Source organism: Gracilinanus agilis, chromosome 6 (genome assembly GCF_016433145.1).
Source record: "Gracilinanus agilis isolate LMUSP501 chromosome 6, AgileGrace, whole genome shotgun sequence".
In the NCBI taxonomy this organism is placed as follows: domain Eukaryota; kingdom Metazoa; phylum Chordata; class Mammalia; order Didelphimorphia; family Didelphidae; genus Gracilinanus; species Gracilinanus agilis.
In genome coordinates, this window is record NC_058135.1 from 12,427,398 (window position 1) to 12,444,676 (window position 17,279).

At 38.5% G+C, this 17,279-nt stretch overlaps 1 protein-coding gene across 1 annotated transcript in view; it reads right to left on the minus strand.

Moving 5' to 3' along the window:
* NRG1 (neuregulin 1) overlaps positions 1–17,279 on the minus strand; it is a 990,734-nt gene that overhangs the window by 25,424 nt on the left and 948,031 nt on the right. Inside the window, exon 7 of the mRNA XM_044681476.1 lies at positions 1,278–1,336. Coding sequence (XP_044537411.1) covers positions 1,278–1,336 — 59 coding nt within the window. The remainder of the gene's footprint in view (positions 1–1,277; positions 1,337–17,279) is intronic.

Here is a 17,279-nt window from a genome sequence, read left to right on the forward strand (position 1 = left end):
GCCTAAATGCCCCCTTTCCCAAAAGCTGTCACAGAAAACATCAGAAAGAAGGCCTTTAAGAAATAGCCCTTGGGCATGGATAGTGTCTCTTAATCAAATAAAAAAATCATGGTGCATAAATGGAAAGAGGAAACCCTCTGCCTCAGTTCTATTTTTCTTTTTCTTTTTTTTTTAAACCCTTAACTTCTGTGTATTGGCTCCTAGGTGGAAGAGTGGTAAGGGAGGGCAATGGGGGTCAAGTGACTTGCCCAGGGTCACACAGCTGGGAAGTGTCTGAGGCTGGATTTGAACCTAGGATCTCCCATCTCTAGGCCTGACTCTCAATCCACTGAGCTACCCAGCTGCCCCTCTGCCTCAGTTCTAAATGAGGGAGGGAACCTTTCTTTGAGGCAATTTGGGCAATGTATTCTGCTCTTTCATAGGCAATGTTTTCTGCAGTAGGAAGAATGGATCAAAAGGTACCAACTTCCCATTTTCTAAAGGCAAGAATCCATATTTCAAAGAAAAGCTACTTAATATCCAGAATGTGGTAGGGATTCTTTTCTCTTCTAAGATTAACTTCTAAATTAGTACAACATGTTCTAATTCCTCAGTTATTTAAGTTGGCTTTCGATGCCTAGTTTGCTTGGCACCATTCATGAGTGGGGCAAACCAAGGGCATCCATGTTCAAGTTACTCTGGGTTGTTCTTGAAATTCCTATCATTTTCTATATCTCTCCCACATTTTTCTCATTCTCTAAAGGCAGACTGGGCAATGACGAGAAACATCTGCACTCTGTTTGTCAGGTTTATTTGTTATAAATAATACATTCTGTACCATATCAAACTTACCATAGTTTCAAATGCATTATGGATTACAAGTTAGCAAGATCCCTTTCAGACTGGTGGCATCTTTATAAAGAAGTTAGACTATTTAGTGGAATGATTTTATTGTATTTTCTCCATAAAAGTGAAACTTAGAGACAGTTATTATGACTGTGTCACTCCTGAGGACTGATTGTGACTGGCTATCCTTAGTCAATATCACCTTGAGAATCCCTCCTGAGCCTCACATGCCTATTAGTGTCTCGGTGCCAACATGGCATAAACAGAGCAGTTCATACAATGACTTTGGTTAAGATTCTCATGCGACAGGCAGAGGCCATCCTTGTTAGACCTGGCAGAAGAAATCTAGCTCTAGGTGTGATCTGGGAAGGGAGATGCAGCAGCAAGAAAGCAGTGCCCTCTGGGCCAGGCATGCTCCTACTCAGGCAGAGACAGAAAGGGAGTGGACGTACTGTAGAAGCTCGCCATTACGTAGTTTTGGCAACGATCACCAGTAAACTCATTTGGGCACCTGAGAGGAAAAACAAAAAAAAAAACAACGGTAGAGACAACAGAGAAAAGAGAAGAAGTGAATATGTGCTAAGAAAGAAGCTTCTTCAGTGTCAACTGCTGGACCTTGGTGAGTTCACCTCCAGGAGCAGTCTCAGCTTTGCCCCAATGTGGCTCGAAGAATGGAGAACACCTCCAAGGAGGCCAGTTTGGACCAAATCGAATGAACAGATGTGGATGGTGGAGACATGCACACCACCATCGCACGTGTTTGTATCCTCTCAAAGCAGAGGTTACTTGTGGAGCAAATTGAAGAGGCTACCAAGGCATCTTGGCAGCTCAAGAAATTTCGATTTCTATCTGGTCAAAGATAATGGAAGGAAGACAATGATTGGCCTGCCCTCCACGGGTGCTGGGATTTTTGAACATCTTGCCCAATCAAGCTCTCTTGTCTCCAGTGACAGGAGGTGACACCAATAACACACTACGCCACCGAGCCTTGGGTGCAGAGCCCAGGTACCTGGTTGGTCAAACCACCAAGTGGTCGTGATTGTTGCTGTGGATTGGGGAAGAAAGCAAAGTTCAGATTCTTTTTTAACATACTTTCTGGGGTTTGCACTTTCATGGGCACATTCTCAGTACATCTTGCTCCAGTGAATCCAGGTTGGCACCTAGAGGGCAGAAATGGGATAAGCAACAGAGGCTAAAGACACCCAAAGATTAAACTGTCAATGCCCCTCCTAGAGATCACGAAGCTGCTCCCAAAGGACTCTTGGGGGTGGAGGTGGGTAATGAAAAATGACAAGGGTGGGGAGGACATTTAGAAAACCATGTCCCTTGAGGACTACAAAGAGTTTATTGATTTCTTTCTTAATTTAAAAAGTCAATACATTGAAATTTGATTAGAGAAAAGCTATAAAGCTGAGATGGAGAGGGAGGGAGAGCAATGTGGTCCCAGTCGGTAGGCAGAATATTTTGTGTGTATCAGGCACTTACCATTCAGCTTTGCTCCTATTGTTTATATAACACTGTATTAGAGAAGAAGCCAGCCTGTCTTCCTAACTGCCCTCCAAAAAATACTTTAAGCTCCTTTGCCTTTCACCTCACAGGCCATGTACTTTAGAATAAAGAGCTCTCTATGGGTGCTGTGACTAAAGTGGAAGAAAAAGGTGACAAGAATTCCATATCCTCATATTCTGGTTCTTATTGGTTTGACAAACAACTCCCTCTGACTCGAAACTTATCAAAGGTTCTCTACCCTCACCTCTCATTTAGCTTGTTGTTAGTCAGAAGGGGAGAAGGACCCGAGGCTTGGGCACACACACCAGTGGGCACACTACATACTCAATGCTTTAAGGAGCCAAGGATTCATTGGTGAAGGGCACTCACTGCCCATGTAGCTAGTAAAATCACAGAGCCTTTAGACAGAAGTGTCAAAAACACAGCTGAGTGCAGTCCAACCAGATGAAAATATAATTAAACGCTTCTCATTAATGCAATTAAATATAAATCAAATTGAGGAATGTTTAACAAATCAGAGAAAAATACACTACAACACAGATAATGTTAATATGTGGTTTTCTAAGTCAACAGAGAGCCTGCAGGGATCCTTATGTGGTGTTTTTTTTTTTTTTTTTTCTATTTGACTTTGACACCACAGCTTTTAGGAGTCTACTTTTGTCGAGTTGCTCTATACCTTGAACTCAGTAGTCAGGTGACCCAGATTTCTGGTGATGAACCTCTCCTGAGAGTTTGTATCTTGCATCAAGAGTCCAGGTTCACCCACATGTTATGGTTTTCAGTCCATATTTGTCTTTTGTCTTGAGCTGGGATTACATTGCTATGTGGAAATCATTTGTATGGAATCTCTCTTTACTAATGAAGATGGTCCACCCATCTTCAATACAAAGGTAGAGAGAGTTGCTTGAGTCATTTGTCCAGTATTACCCGGGTACTATGTCTCAGAATCCAGCCAACATTCCATCTACTTTACCTCAGTGTTACTGTTCCCTCAATACAATGACACCAAATAAAAGTGGACTCTACTTCTGTATATGGACCATTCTCTTGCTACAGCCTTTAGGAGACTCTTTCTGGCATAATGACATGGCATAAATCTTAATTGTAATGAGATATATACCCTTTACATGGCATTTCCTCATATACATACATTGAGATCTTGACATTACCGGGAATTTTGTCCGAATGCTGCATTTGGGTGTGACCTGACATCTTTCCCACATGAACCTATGAATCGGGTTCCTGTCTTCTAAAGAACAAGGACTAAGTCATATATACCAAGTAGTATACTAGGTAGCATAGTGGTTAGAGTACCTAGAGTCATCTTCTTGAGTTCAAATCTTTCTTCAGACATTATCTGTATCACCCTGAGTAAGTCACATAACCCTGTTTGCCTCAGCTTTCTCATATGTGAAATGAGCAGAAGAAGGCAATGGCAAACCTCTCCAGTATCATCATCAAGAAAACCCCAAATGGGGTCATGAAGATTCAGATACAACTGAGAAACGATTGACCACCAACAATACCAAGTAGTATTTGGTGTAGGTACTAATAAATGTTCTCTTTGTATTAGTAGAAAAAGCCAAAAAATATGGACACCTGGCTTCTGCAGAAACAAATACCCACATGCATTTCAGAGGCAGAATGGGTCAGTGAAAAGACTTATGGATTTGGAATCAGAGGACCTGAGCACTCTCCTGGTTCTGACATTAATTGTCCCAAGATCAATCCCAACTCTCACATTCTATATTCTAAAATTCTATCTTGTAAGGTTCTTTCCCACTTCAAGATTTCTATTTCCATGTTCTTTGATGTCTTCCAATCCCAGCATTCTACGTGTTAACTTTTCATGTCCCAAGACCCTTTTAGTTGTAGAATTTTAGATTCTACCCCTTCCAAATCTGACAAACTAGAAAACCTTGGCCATGCCCAAATAGTTTGACATATACAACTTCTAGAGTCCTTGTCCTTTAAAAGAGGCAGGCAGACTTTAAAAATCTCTCCCAACAGTAGACTTTTGTAGAATAAATGTAATTTATATTATTAATGTTAAGACCTTGAACTTTTGTGTAGGTGATTTAGATTTCCAGAGCACTGTTGAAAGAGCCCCACCTCTGTCTCTTCTGCTCTGACTGATTTTGCTACAGAACAAAGTAGGTAGATGTTTGGAAAATCATTGACTTATCAGAAGACAAAGCTTTCTCTTCTCTAAGAACCACCCTATGCAGCCTACAAATGTTTGACAGGCAAAGGACAAACTGGTGAGGAAATGGATTTACTATATCCTATTGATGGGGACTCTTAATTTTCAAAGCAGGACTTTTTGGTTTTGTTTTCCAGATTAATTTAAAAAGTCCTTGTGAACATGCTCTGGGAGAAATGAAGAGTCTGAAAACAATGGGTCTAGGGTACGAGGCTTAGAGTCAAGACCCCAGGATTCTAAATCTGGCTTTGATAATTATTATCCCTGACCCCAATCAAGTCATTTCCCTTTAGTAAAGCCTCAATTAACTCATTCACAAATTGGAAACCGTGATAGATATAGTACCTGTCACACAGGGCTCTTGTAAGGAGAATGCGCTATAAATCTGAAAATGCAACCCAGTCTTGTCATTGTTCAATGACTGTTTCAGCCTGACTGATTCCTAAAAAGGAAGTACAAGTGTAGAATCTTGTGTGTTTGTACGTGTGTGTGTGTGTGTGTGTGTGTGTGTGTGTGTGAGAGAGAGAGAGAGAGAGAGAGAGAGAAACAGTGAGAGAGCAACAGAGACCAACAGATGGATAGAGATAGAGAGGTAAATTAGACAAAAAATGTTTATCATTCTGTTTCTAGGCAAGACCTGGCATTGTGGAAGCTTTAGGAAAAGAGCCATTAAAAAAAAACCACCACAATGCTTACTGGCCTGAGAAACAGAGTAACTACAATTATTAGAAAAAATGCTTGGAAAATATTGGTTAATTACCCAGAGCTCTGGGAACCAAAGGCAGACAGAGCAGGTGGGAAGAGAGGGAGAAAATCTGGCCAATATTTTCTTATTGTTTTCTCCAGGGAAAATCACTGTTATGATACTGCAATAACTTTCTAATGAAGGAATCCCTTCTTACTGGGCGTCTTTGCTTACTCGGTCATGAACATAAGAACTATGTATATGGTGATTTAGAATTTGCAAAGCAAGGGTGGAAATCATCAAGTCATGTCATGATAATGTCTACATAAAGGGAAACTTTCAGAAATCCTTTAGGCTGGGCATTTGAACCAGAGGAAGCACTTATTCATGTTCCTTTTCAAACTTAGGAGGAATTTCCAATGATATTATCTATCCAATCTCTCCATATGCTAAATTCATTCTCCTCCTTCTGGCTGCAGAATTAGCCTGACACAAGGTGTTGGAAAGAGTAGCCAAGGCCCTGAGATGATGTCTTCTCAATTGATTGGGCAATCTACATGAAAAGAGAACTAAGGGATTTCTAAGAAATAATTTATGTCATGTCATTCCCTTGAATGCATGGATGAAACTAAAATCAGTTCCTCTTTCTTGAGAAATCAAGGGCTCAGCATCAGCAATCACTTAGCCAACTCTGGAGAACACAGATAGGATTGTTGTCAGAGCACAAAAGGAAGTGTGATTGTTATTTCTTTTGCAAAAGAAAACATCATCAATTTTAGATGGGAAGCATATGCAACTGAAAATCATCTAATTCCAAGCTCTGATAAAATTCTTAAGATTCACTGTTTGACTTTTAGGCATAGTTGAAATTCTTAGCATATAAGAGTGGAAATGCTGAACTTCTTTGTTAAGTCCCTGTTGTTGCTGGTAAAAATTCAAGTTTTTATAAATGATAATTCTTGTTTAATTCCAATGCAATCAATAAATACTAAGCAAGCACCTACTGTGTGCTGGACAATGTTTTAAAAGTTTGCATTCTATTTAGAGGGGAAGCTGGATATTTCTCATGATTTTAAGGAAAGGTTCCGTTATTCCTATTCATTTTAAGATCTGAGTGAACATGTTATTTTGTTTTAACCTTTTTATATTTATTAACATAATCATGTTATTTTAAAATTTATGCTTATATTTCTCCTAGTAAACAAACCATCCCTGAATTCCTGGTGTGACTTCATTTTGGGTGAAGTTAACATCAATATCCATTGCTAGAGAAAATAGTTTCACTATCCAGTGTCTAAGCTCTCTATGGGTATGGAACAATGGATATAATTTCAGACTTTTTCAATATCTTGGTAAGATAAATGTAACTTTTCAACCCCACCCCACCCCCAACCTTTTAAATAAAAAATGACTCTGGTTGTGGGTAGGAAGGATATTCTGGAAAATGTAGGTGATAAAATGAATGCTATCAACAAAGTTACTTTTCATACGGAAAAGAAAGAAACGACAGGAAAGTATGACTTGAGGTTTTGTAGATTGGTAAGCTTCCTCGGAGCAGGGAGTCTGTTTTGTTTGTTTCTTTGTTTTCTGTCTCTGTGACACAGTATATGAATTCCTGATGTCAAATCTGGCCTCACACTTGCTAGCTGTGAGAACTGGGACAAGTCAATTAATTTCTCTATAACTCAGTTTCCTCCTCTGAAAAATGAAGATAAGAGTCTGCCTCTCATTAGTTATTAGGAGTATTTAGTAGTAGTAACAGTAGGAGGAGGGGGGAGAAGGAGAAGGAGAAGGAGGAGGAGGAGGAGGAGGAGGAGGAGGAGGAGGAGGAAAGAGATGATGATGAGGAGGAGAAGAAGCATAGATACAGGTATCAAGGAATGATAGATGGTCACATTTGGAGAAGGGATAGAGAGACTCAAGATCTACCTCTGATTTACAGTAGTTGTGCAACCTGGACCAAATCATTTAAGTTCTTTAAGTACTGAGTACCTTTCTCTAAGCCTGAGTTACAGAGGAGTGGCATATGTGAAGTCACAGGTCTGGACCAAGCTCTCCAACTCAAGCAAACCAATAAAGACCCTCTCTATCTAATACAGGGTATTTTACATAGTTGATACTTATTGTTGTATTGAGATATTTGGAGGATAGCTCGGTGGCTCGGTGGATTGAGAAGTAGGCCTAGAGATGAATGGGAAGTCCTGAGTTCAAATCTGAACTCAGATCCTTCCTAGCCATGTAACCCTGGGCAAATCACTCATGCCCCATTGCCTAGCCCTTACTACCCTTTTGTCTTACAACCAAGAGATGGTCTTCATTCTAAGATGAAAAGTAAGGGCTTGAAAAAGGTTAGAGTTTCAGTATTTAGAAGAGCCCTGTTGGTTTCCAGCATCATCAGATAATATTATTATTGATCTGAAGCAGGAAGAGACCACAGAGCCCAAACACCAAGCCTTCCATTTTATAGATGAAAAAACTGAGACCTAGGAACTGGCCATGCTCACAAAGTTGGGATTTGGAGTAGGATTTGAACTCAGGTGCTCTGACTCTACAGATAGTGCTTATTACAGATTTAGAATAAAAATTTTGAGTCCTTCCTTGGGCATTTAATACCTTTGTAACACTGGGTCAATGTCACCTTCTCTGAACCTTACTTTTCTTGCCTGCCAAATGGGGTTAATTATATTTGTAGTGGCTTCGTGGGTTACTGTTCAGATCAAATAAGATAATCCTATAAAGCCATCCGCAACTATGAGCCCAGCAACAATATCAGGTGCAATTATCATTTTAAAAATAATCTTATCGTTCGCACAAGTTAGACATTTACTTTTCTGTCAGATTCCTTCGAGTGCAAAGCAATCTAGGACTGCAAACTGCCTCTTCCCAATATCTTCAGCAAGATCAATATGGGGAAGAGCAACAATGATGTGCTGTGGGAGTCCTTGGGGCATCTGCATGAAAGGAGAATGGGCTAATGCAGCAGGGAAGCTTAGAGGAGGAGATAATCAAAGTCCAAGGTCTTTGTGTAACAGAGATCCATGAACTGAGACTTGTTCATTCTCCCCCTTTTCCTTCTTTTTCTTTTAAGTTTAATCCCAACCCGGAATGTGATCATTGTGAGAAGTTCCATTTTAGAAACTCCACTGATGGAAATTGCAAATCTTCTTCAGATTTTAGTATGAAAAAATTTTGGACCATGAATAGAAAGGCAGGAAACTACATAGATGTGGCATAACACATATCTTCCAATTTGATTGATGGGTCTGTTGGGTGGAATGAACTGCTCTATGTATTCCTCTTCCTTTTTTATGCTTTGTCTTCCCAAGTATTGAGCAGGTGCTAAATATGTGCAATCTGCAGATCAATGGCAGAGTTTCTTCTGAAGTCTTGAATAATCTGCCTCAATCATGTAGTCCCAGCTACTCAAGAACAATCCTTTAATTTCGGGGGGGGGGGGGTCAATGGCTTGACCCTGAACGTCAGCAAAAACCTTTCTATCTCCCCCAAACAAACTCCCAAGATTCAACCATTTGCCCAATATTTCTTCATCAACATGCTGTTGTCTTAATTCATAAAGACATTATACTGAGAATTCCTTTTGATCCAATTCCAAAAACTTGGATTTTTCATGTTCCACCTAGAAGCAACCATTTGAGGCTATAGTTAACCAAACCCTTGTATGAACCTCAAAGGTGAGCATTTACTATTGTTTAGTGAAATGATTCTATGCATTTCAAACACTGCTTTTCTGATGTGTTTATCACATGAACTATGAAAGCATAGTATATAGAATAAACACAAAATATATGGATTACATATATATCATACTTTCATAGTTCATATGAACACATTTATTATTCATAATATTACACATTATATATATTTTACCTCCTTTTTAGAAAGAGGATTTTCATCTTGCTTCAACTGATTGTGAGAGTAGGGACTGCATTTTTCCTTTTTTGTTTCCCAGAGTGCTTAGCACAGTGCCTCATGCATGAAACATACTTATCACAGGCAGCTAAGTGATGCACTGGACAGAGCTGCTGGGCCTGGAATCAGGAAGATCCAGGTTCAAGTCCAAACTCAGACACTAGATATATGACTTTGGGCAAGTCACTCAACCTCTGTTTGACTCATTTTCCTCAAACTGTAAATTGGAGATGATAGCACCTATCACCCAAGGTGGTTTGTAAGGATCAAATGAGATGATATTTGCAAAACATTTAGCTTATAAAAGGTGTGATATAAACTCTATCTATCTATCTATCTATCTATCTATCTATCTATCTATCTATCTATCTATCNGTGATATAAAATCTATCTATCTATCTATCTATCTATCTATCTATCTATCTATCTATCATTACTAAATGCCAAGCGACTATCTTCTTAGGGAGACAGGCCTTGTTTTGTTAAAATTATGTTTTTGCTGAAAATCTTTTCTGAATTGGGGATTATCCATTTGACACTTTTGCTAGTGACACAAAATTGGATAATGTCCAGCAATGGTTGCTTTAAGTGTGTTCTTCACATTGAGATTTGATTTCAGGATGCCAGCAAGTCTTCTAATGTATTCAGTCATACTTTTCTCCATGTTTGCTTCATGTGTCTTGCCTCAAGGATTCCAAGATATTTGCATTATGAGATTCATTCATTGATTCAATTTGACCCTTGCATTAAAGCTTGAAGTTGCCTTCTTTTCTTCATATGCATTAATGAGTTTATACTTTTTGAGCATAAATCACATTTCGATATCACTGAATAAAGATTTTAAAGGGTAAAGGATCTGTTTTATGATTTTTATTTCAATTTTTGAAAAAGCCATGTAGCTTGATGTCATCCATATACACTAAATGTTAAGTTGTTTTTTTCTAGCTCCTCTTTAAACCTGAAATCCATATTTCCTTACTATTATCTCAAAGAGAAGAGAGACCATTTAAAGGTAGGCAAAAATCACAGTGGACTTAAAACTTTGTCTGAAAAAAAAGTCATGTAGATTCTCATTTTTGAATATCTTTTCAAACTTGAAGAAGCTTAGTAAAAAACGTGTCCTGGAACAATACCCTATCTCACTATTTTTTAAAGCTTAAAATTCTGTGGACTACTGTACAGTTAGATACAAAGGGCCTTTCTTGTAATTCAATGAAAGTTTTAGGATTTTGTCTCATTTTCTGTAAGTTCACCAAAAGAAACCTCAGGACAACTGCAATATCAAATAAGACATCACAATTATCCCCAAGTGAAGTCAAGTTCACATTCATTAGATCATCTGAATAGAAGTCAAAGGAAGGGAGAACTGATGATATGAAGACAAAGTCATTTCTCTATTGACTGCAGAATTTCTCTGGAATGGCATCTCCATATGGAATTATCTGGGTAAGCCTGAAGGCTCTGAGCACAAAACAAGACATCTTCTAGTTTGTCTTGAACATCCACTTTGTTTAGAATAATTCTTATACTGCTACATCTCAGAAACTATGAGACAGTGTTGAGGTTTGTTTTTTTTTTTTAAACAAATACATACAGTTTAAATAAGGATAATATGACTGATGATGAGAACTGGTTTTGAAAACATGAATTGTAAAGACTTTCCATGGGTTCAGGAGGCTGATGTCAAGGTCTTTCTCCATTCCCTTGAGTACATACATTTGAGTTGGCCAGACAGACAGTTCTAATAGTTCTGGTCTGTTTTTCTGCAGTCTCATATTGCAAATTCTGACTCCTCTCCACCCTGCAGTCCAGTCAGCCTTCAGGCCAGATTTCGCCCACTCACAGACAGGATCTCTATCTGTATTGTGAATTATTCTATCCCCAATGTATTGTTACTATTAGTCTACATATTTCTGAGATGAATCTTATTCTGTTATCTACCCCTATTCATAGTCTGCTTAGGGTCATGCGTGTTTTTCTAATTTTTGTTTCAACTCTAAATTTGATATTATCTGTAAAATCCATTGGTTTTCTCAAGAGGAGTCTCATCTTGTCCATCACTACTACAAATATCCAATCAGAAAATTACTTAAGAACAACCTCTCTGACTTGGCTTTCTACCGGGATTCTTTACTCTATTACACATACATGTATACACACATAGAGTCCCATCATATAGCTTGTACTGAGAATTTCTGCTTAGGCATGGGCCAGTGGCAGATGTACAAGTCATTCTGACCTCATGGGGAAATAGAGAGAAATTTAGATTTTACCAATCTACTAATACTGATCTTTAAGGCATAAGTTACATCAATTCCTTCTACTACAGAAAATAAGACTTAGAAAGGAATTTCTTCAAACTAGTATGCTTATTTTTCAATCTGTGCATTTTTTCATCATACTACATACCTTCTACTCTTACAAAGTAAGCTCCAAAATGCTGGGTTTGAGGCTATATCTCTCTACCTTTATTTTGGATGGTGAGTACTTCAAATGGAGTTACCAATTCATCAGATGTAAATAAAACAAAGCCTGCTTATATCTCCTCAATTTTGAGCTATGTCACTGCCTTGTATACAAATTTGCAATAATCATCTTCGTGGGGCTGCTACTTTTCCTATGTCAGTAAGACAGAAAAATAAAATCATAAAGAAGGGAGGGGATTGTCTAAGTCACCTAATCTGATTTTCTGCATTTAGAGAAGACAACACTTTTTTCTTCTTTTGAAAGGGCCTTGATAAAAGGGAAAAGCTAGAGAGAGTACCATACTGGAAACAGAAAAACTGGATGACTCTACAGGTTTCAATTGCATTTTTCATCAAGATATACCAGTAAACTGGAGAATGTTAGAGATTCATTCTCAGCTTATAATAGTTGTTTAATAATTTTTCGGTCATGTCCAGTTCTTTTTTACCTAATCTGGAGTTATCTTGGCAATGATAGTGAATTTTCTTCTACAGCTTATTTAACTAGATGAGGAAACTGAGGCAAAGAGAATTAAGTGACCTCTTGCCCAGAGCCACACAGCTACTGTTGGAGATCAGATTTTAAACTCAGATCTTCCTGAATCCAGGCCACATTCTCTATTTCTGTGCCACCTAGTGTCCCAACTAATTTTTAGTTATCATCTTATCATTAGTCCCAAGGAGTCACTGTCTTGATAGTATTCTTTGATAAATAACTGTAATAGTGGTTGTAAAAAATGTATTCATGCTTTGCTATCTCAATGAGTCTTCACTTCAATTCTAGTAGTAACAAGACAAATGAGGTGATTTTGCACATCACTTTGCCCTCTACCAAGTCTCTAAACTTTGAAAGCTTTTTGGTACAAGTAGATTGAGAAGATGATGATTTAAACAGGGGAAGCAAAGGATATGAATGGCTAGTCAGGAGCCTAATAGTTTAAAACTTGTTCTATTAACTAGCTGTGTGAACAAGGACATATCAATCAAAACCTTTCAGAATCTGGTTCCTTCTACTTTCTAGTATTCTTAAACCTTACTTCCCAACACCTACTCTTTGACCCAGTAACACTGGTCTCCTGGCTATTTCACAAAAAAGACACTCCATTCATCTTCTCCTCTGCTCCCAGCATTTTCTCAGGCCCTTTAATGACTGGAATTCTCTCTTCTCTATTTTGACTACTGACTTCCTTGGCTTCCTTTAAGTCCAAACTACAATCCTACCTTCTCCAGGAAGACTTCTCCAATTTCCATTAATTCCAATTTCTTCCCTTTGTTAATTATTTCCTATTTATTCTGTATATAGGTTGTTTTGTATATATTTGTCTGTATGTTGACTACCATTAGAGTCTAAGCTTCTTGAGGGCAGGGACTGTCTTTTCCTTGTTTCTGTATTCTCAAAGCTTAGCACAAGGCTTGCTATATAGGAGGTATTTAATACATGTTGACTGATTGATTGAATTAGACTCTTCTGCCTCTAATCCCTCCTCTATAAAATGAAGACATGGGTTTGGAAGGAACAAGCATTTATTCAGTACTTCCTATGTAGTAAGGACTATGCTAAGTGCTTTACAAAAATTACCTCATTTGATCCTCACAACAACTCTGAAAGTTAGGTAATGTTATTATCCCCATTTTCCAGGTGAGAAAATAAAGGCAAATGTAAATTAAATGAGTTTTTTTCCCTTCTCTTTTCAACTCAGCATGGAAAGGGGCTTTTGTCAGGAGTCAATTCAGAATTGATTAAAGGCTTTCATGGGCTAGTAAGGGCTTTTCTATACTAAGATGGGAAAGATCTGAGGCTAGATTTGACCTCCAGTCTTGATTCCAAGACCAGCACCTACCCAATGAACCACCAAGATCCTTCTACTATTAGGGGCTTTGCTACTTGCTACCTATGAGATGCTTGGCAGTTCATTTCCTCTGGGTTCAGGTGCTGGCTCTATCATTTGGCATAAATACCCTTAATTAATTACTACACTTTATTAACCTTCAATTTTCTTTGTTCATAGATGTAACAGGGGCACGGTCACCAGGGTTTTGGCTTAGACACTCAAGGTGCTACATTTAAAGGGCACTGAGTTTCAAGGGAGTTAGCAATATTTGTAATATTTAAGTAGCATAGAAACAAAGAGCAAGGGAACACCCAGGTAGCCAGAATAATTGCTTTAAATACAAAGCTACCAGTTAGTGGCTGAGGTGCCCTATGCATAGTCTTTCTTTTTCCCTTGGGCATAAAAATCCTAGTTACAAATCCAATGAGGAAGGTTTCTTCTTTAAGGAAGAAACCAATAAACCTTAAAGGATGAGAGGTAAGGGCCACCAGACCATGAAAACCAATGTCTGTTGCTGTCTTTAAATGATCAGGAATATTTATCCAAATAATACAAAGAAAAAACTGCACCAGAGGTATGAAAATTGTCAGAGTTCTCATTCAACCTCCATGCAGGAGAATGTCAAAGTCATTTAGAAATTCCTCTCCAGAGATTTTCATCTATTGTTTTTTTCCCCTAGCAAATCTCTATGCAACACTGATCCAGGCCACCACACCACTGCAACTTGCCCAACACAGTCCACTTCACTGCCACCAAAGATAGCTGAGGCTGAAGGCAACCAGAGAGCAGCCTTGAGAACTCCCCAGCTTAGATTTTTCAAAGGTCTGCCTTCATTTAGGAGCAAAGCTGATTTCAACTGATGTGGCTGGTACTTCTGACAGATGGACCATATGGAAAATATGAATTCTCTAACAAAGCAGAAATATGTTCAGCAAGTACTAGAGTTGATGGTCTTATTTTCCACCTAAGTGGTCTGGTGAAAAATGTGGCATTGTCAAATATAATCTCTGATAGGCATGATGCAGACATTTTAAAAAGAACACAATTAGCACAAAAGCTAAAATAGAAATGAGAGACTGGGTTTCCTGTAACCAATCTAAGTTCAGAGTGCCTTCCCTTATGATAATAGTCTTGGGAGAGAGAGTGTACAATAATGATCATCCACATTTATAAGTGAGGAAACTGAGGAAAAAGAAGTGAAAGCTAAGATTTTCCTGGAGCTAGCTGGTGGCAGGACTGGGATTTGAACCCAGGAATCTCCCAAATATAAGTGTTTCCCAGAAGAGCCTGCTATATCATCATTCTATATCATCAGACATCTTCTTCTCTTAGGAAAGGAAACACGCCCAGGACATGCCCTACTTGAGCTATTGAGGGGGCATTTGTTTTGCATTTTGGACAAATATAGGAAAGTGTACAGGCTATACAACACTGGACAGGTCATTAGACCTGTTGACTTTTGTGTTCTTACTTGTAAAAGAGAGGGATGGCCTAGATGACCTCCAAGGGTGTAAGCAGAGGTAAATACCCTGTGAACGTGGTTAGAGTTTGAAGCATGAGATTCTACAACATCATCTCAGGGCTGGGTCTCTTGACTTTGAACTAAAGATGTGTTGCTGACTCTCTCTGTCTCCCTGCCAGAGTCTTATCATGGTGCCCAGCACAGTGTTAGTGCCTGAGGAAGTAAGCACTTAGGAAAGGACAAATTGATTGATATATGGCTTTCATGATTTGGCTTTTTTCTCTCTGGTCAGAATCCATTGGCCATGGAATAGGAGGAAACCAGTACGTCAGAGGCACAGAAGAAATGAGGGAAAGACATCTCAGGGGCCTGGATATGCTATTAATCACAAGAAATGCCAAGGACAGGGGATGTGAAAGGCTGCTGTGGTGTGCTGAGAGGCTATGGGCACAGACTCAGAGATTGCCCCAGAATGTATTTCTAAGACATGTCTTGACATAGGGCAAAGCACTTGGACTATTCCTAGACAAAGGAATTCCAAGAGGTATTTGTCTTTTAGTCTAGTGTTCAATACCACCAAAATGTATTAAAATTTCTAAGGAAGTTTCTCAATTTTTGTTTCATTCTAGAGATAGAGAAGAAGGTAGAGGAGGATCTGAGGCTGAACTTGAACCCAGGTCTTACCTAAATGCCTAGTAATCCTGCAGATCTGAGAATTTTAGCCTGCTAGGATTAGATCATCTACTCTGACTCCCTTCTTTTATAGCTAAGGAAACTAAGCTCAGAAGCAGGAAGGAACTGATCAAAGCCACATGGGCTGGAAGCAGCAGAACAGGGAATAGAATTCTAAAACTCTAGATTGTTTTCATCTTTTTAATGTGGTATTCTCCCCATTATTCCATTATACTGCAAGGATGAAGCTAGCACAGAGAAGTGAAGAAAATTTTCCAAGGTCACACAGCTATGTTAATGGTTGAGATAAAGCCTAATTATCTTAACTTTTAGCCCTACATTTTTTTCCCACTATCCATGTGTATAAATCTATCTATATCTGTATCTATATCTACTTCTATCTATGTGTAAGTTTTATATGATGCTTTTAAAGCTGCAAAGAACTTATTGACATTGCGACATTTGATCCTTCTTTATGTAAATAATCTGTTTCTACTTTTCTTTCCTTCCCTTGAATATCTCCCCTCCCACAAAATAATGATTACTTTCTGTTAAAATTTGATGAAATACAATTCTCTCATAACCTATATACTAGTATTTTGATTTTTTAAAATACATATACTTGTATTGAGTAATAGAGAACTGAGTTTGTTGACTTATGCTTTTCCCCCAATCTGGAACAACTAATAATGCTAACAATATAGACATGAAAGAGAACTGGGAGCTCATGCAATCCTTGGCCCTTCCTTTTACAAATGGGGAAACTGAGACTCCAAACCATTTTGACCATAAATGCTGCAAATGCTTCCATTGGTCGATATATGCACACCAAAGTTCCATTTCTAGGGCAATGGATGTTTATGTGCAAGCCCCAGGATCTGTTTGCCTCTCTTTATTAATTTACTTATTTTTATTTTTCAGCTAAAGATCAGCATTTCCACATGGAGCTGTACCCATCACAAACTTGATGCTTTGGACCATTTGGATCAATACTTCTTCCTATGACTTAACAAATGCTTGCCCTTCAAGTGACACCAGTGATACATCAACCAGTTTTCTGTTGTTTCACTCAGGTACTGGCCTGTTTTGAGCCACATCCAACTAATTAGCTGATATGTACTGAGGACATGAAGCTAGACTACATTATTCTATATTTGAAACATGAAGATCCCCAAAACAGCCCAGGATGCTTTCTAAAATAAGTCTACAAATTTGCAATTCCTCTTGAAAACATGTAGCACTGTATGCACTGAATTAAGAAACACTTGCTGTAAACAGCAACTAAGTGATCTTAATTGTGTATATTGATGTCTTATATTGTCTCTATTAAAGTTTTTAATGAAAAAGTGCATGACCCAATGAAACCTCTGAAATCTCTTGTTCTGCATTTTCATAAGTGAAGACTTAAGAACAAATGAAAAATCTCCTTCTCCTGTGGGAAGATGTTTTTGTGGGAGAACATTCATTTATTCTCTTAGATAACTACAGGGCTAATAAAAAGGGATTGGTAAATGTTTAAAAAAAAAAAAAACCCTTGCCTTCTATCTTAGAATCAACAGCAAGTATTGGTTCCAGGGCAGAAGAACAGTTAGGGCTAGGAAACTGGAAGTTAAGTGACTTGCCCAGGATCACCAGCTAGGAAGTGTCTGAAACCAGATTTGAACTCAGGACCACCTATCCCTAGGCCTGGCTCTCT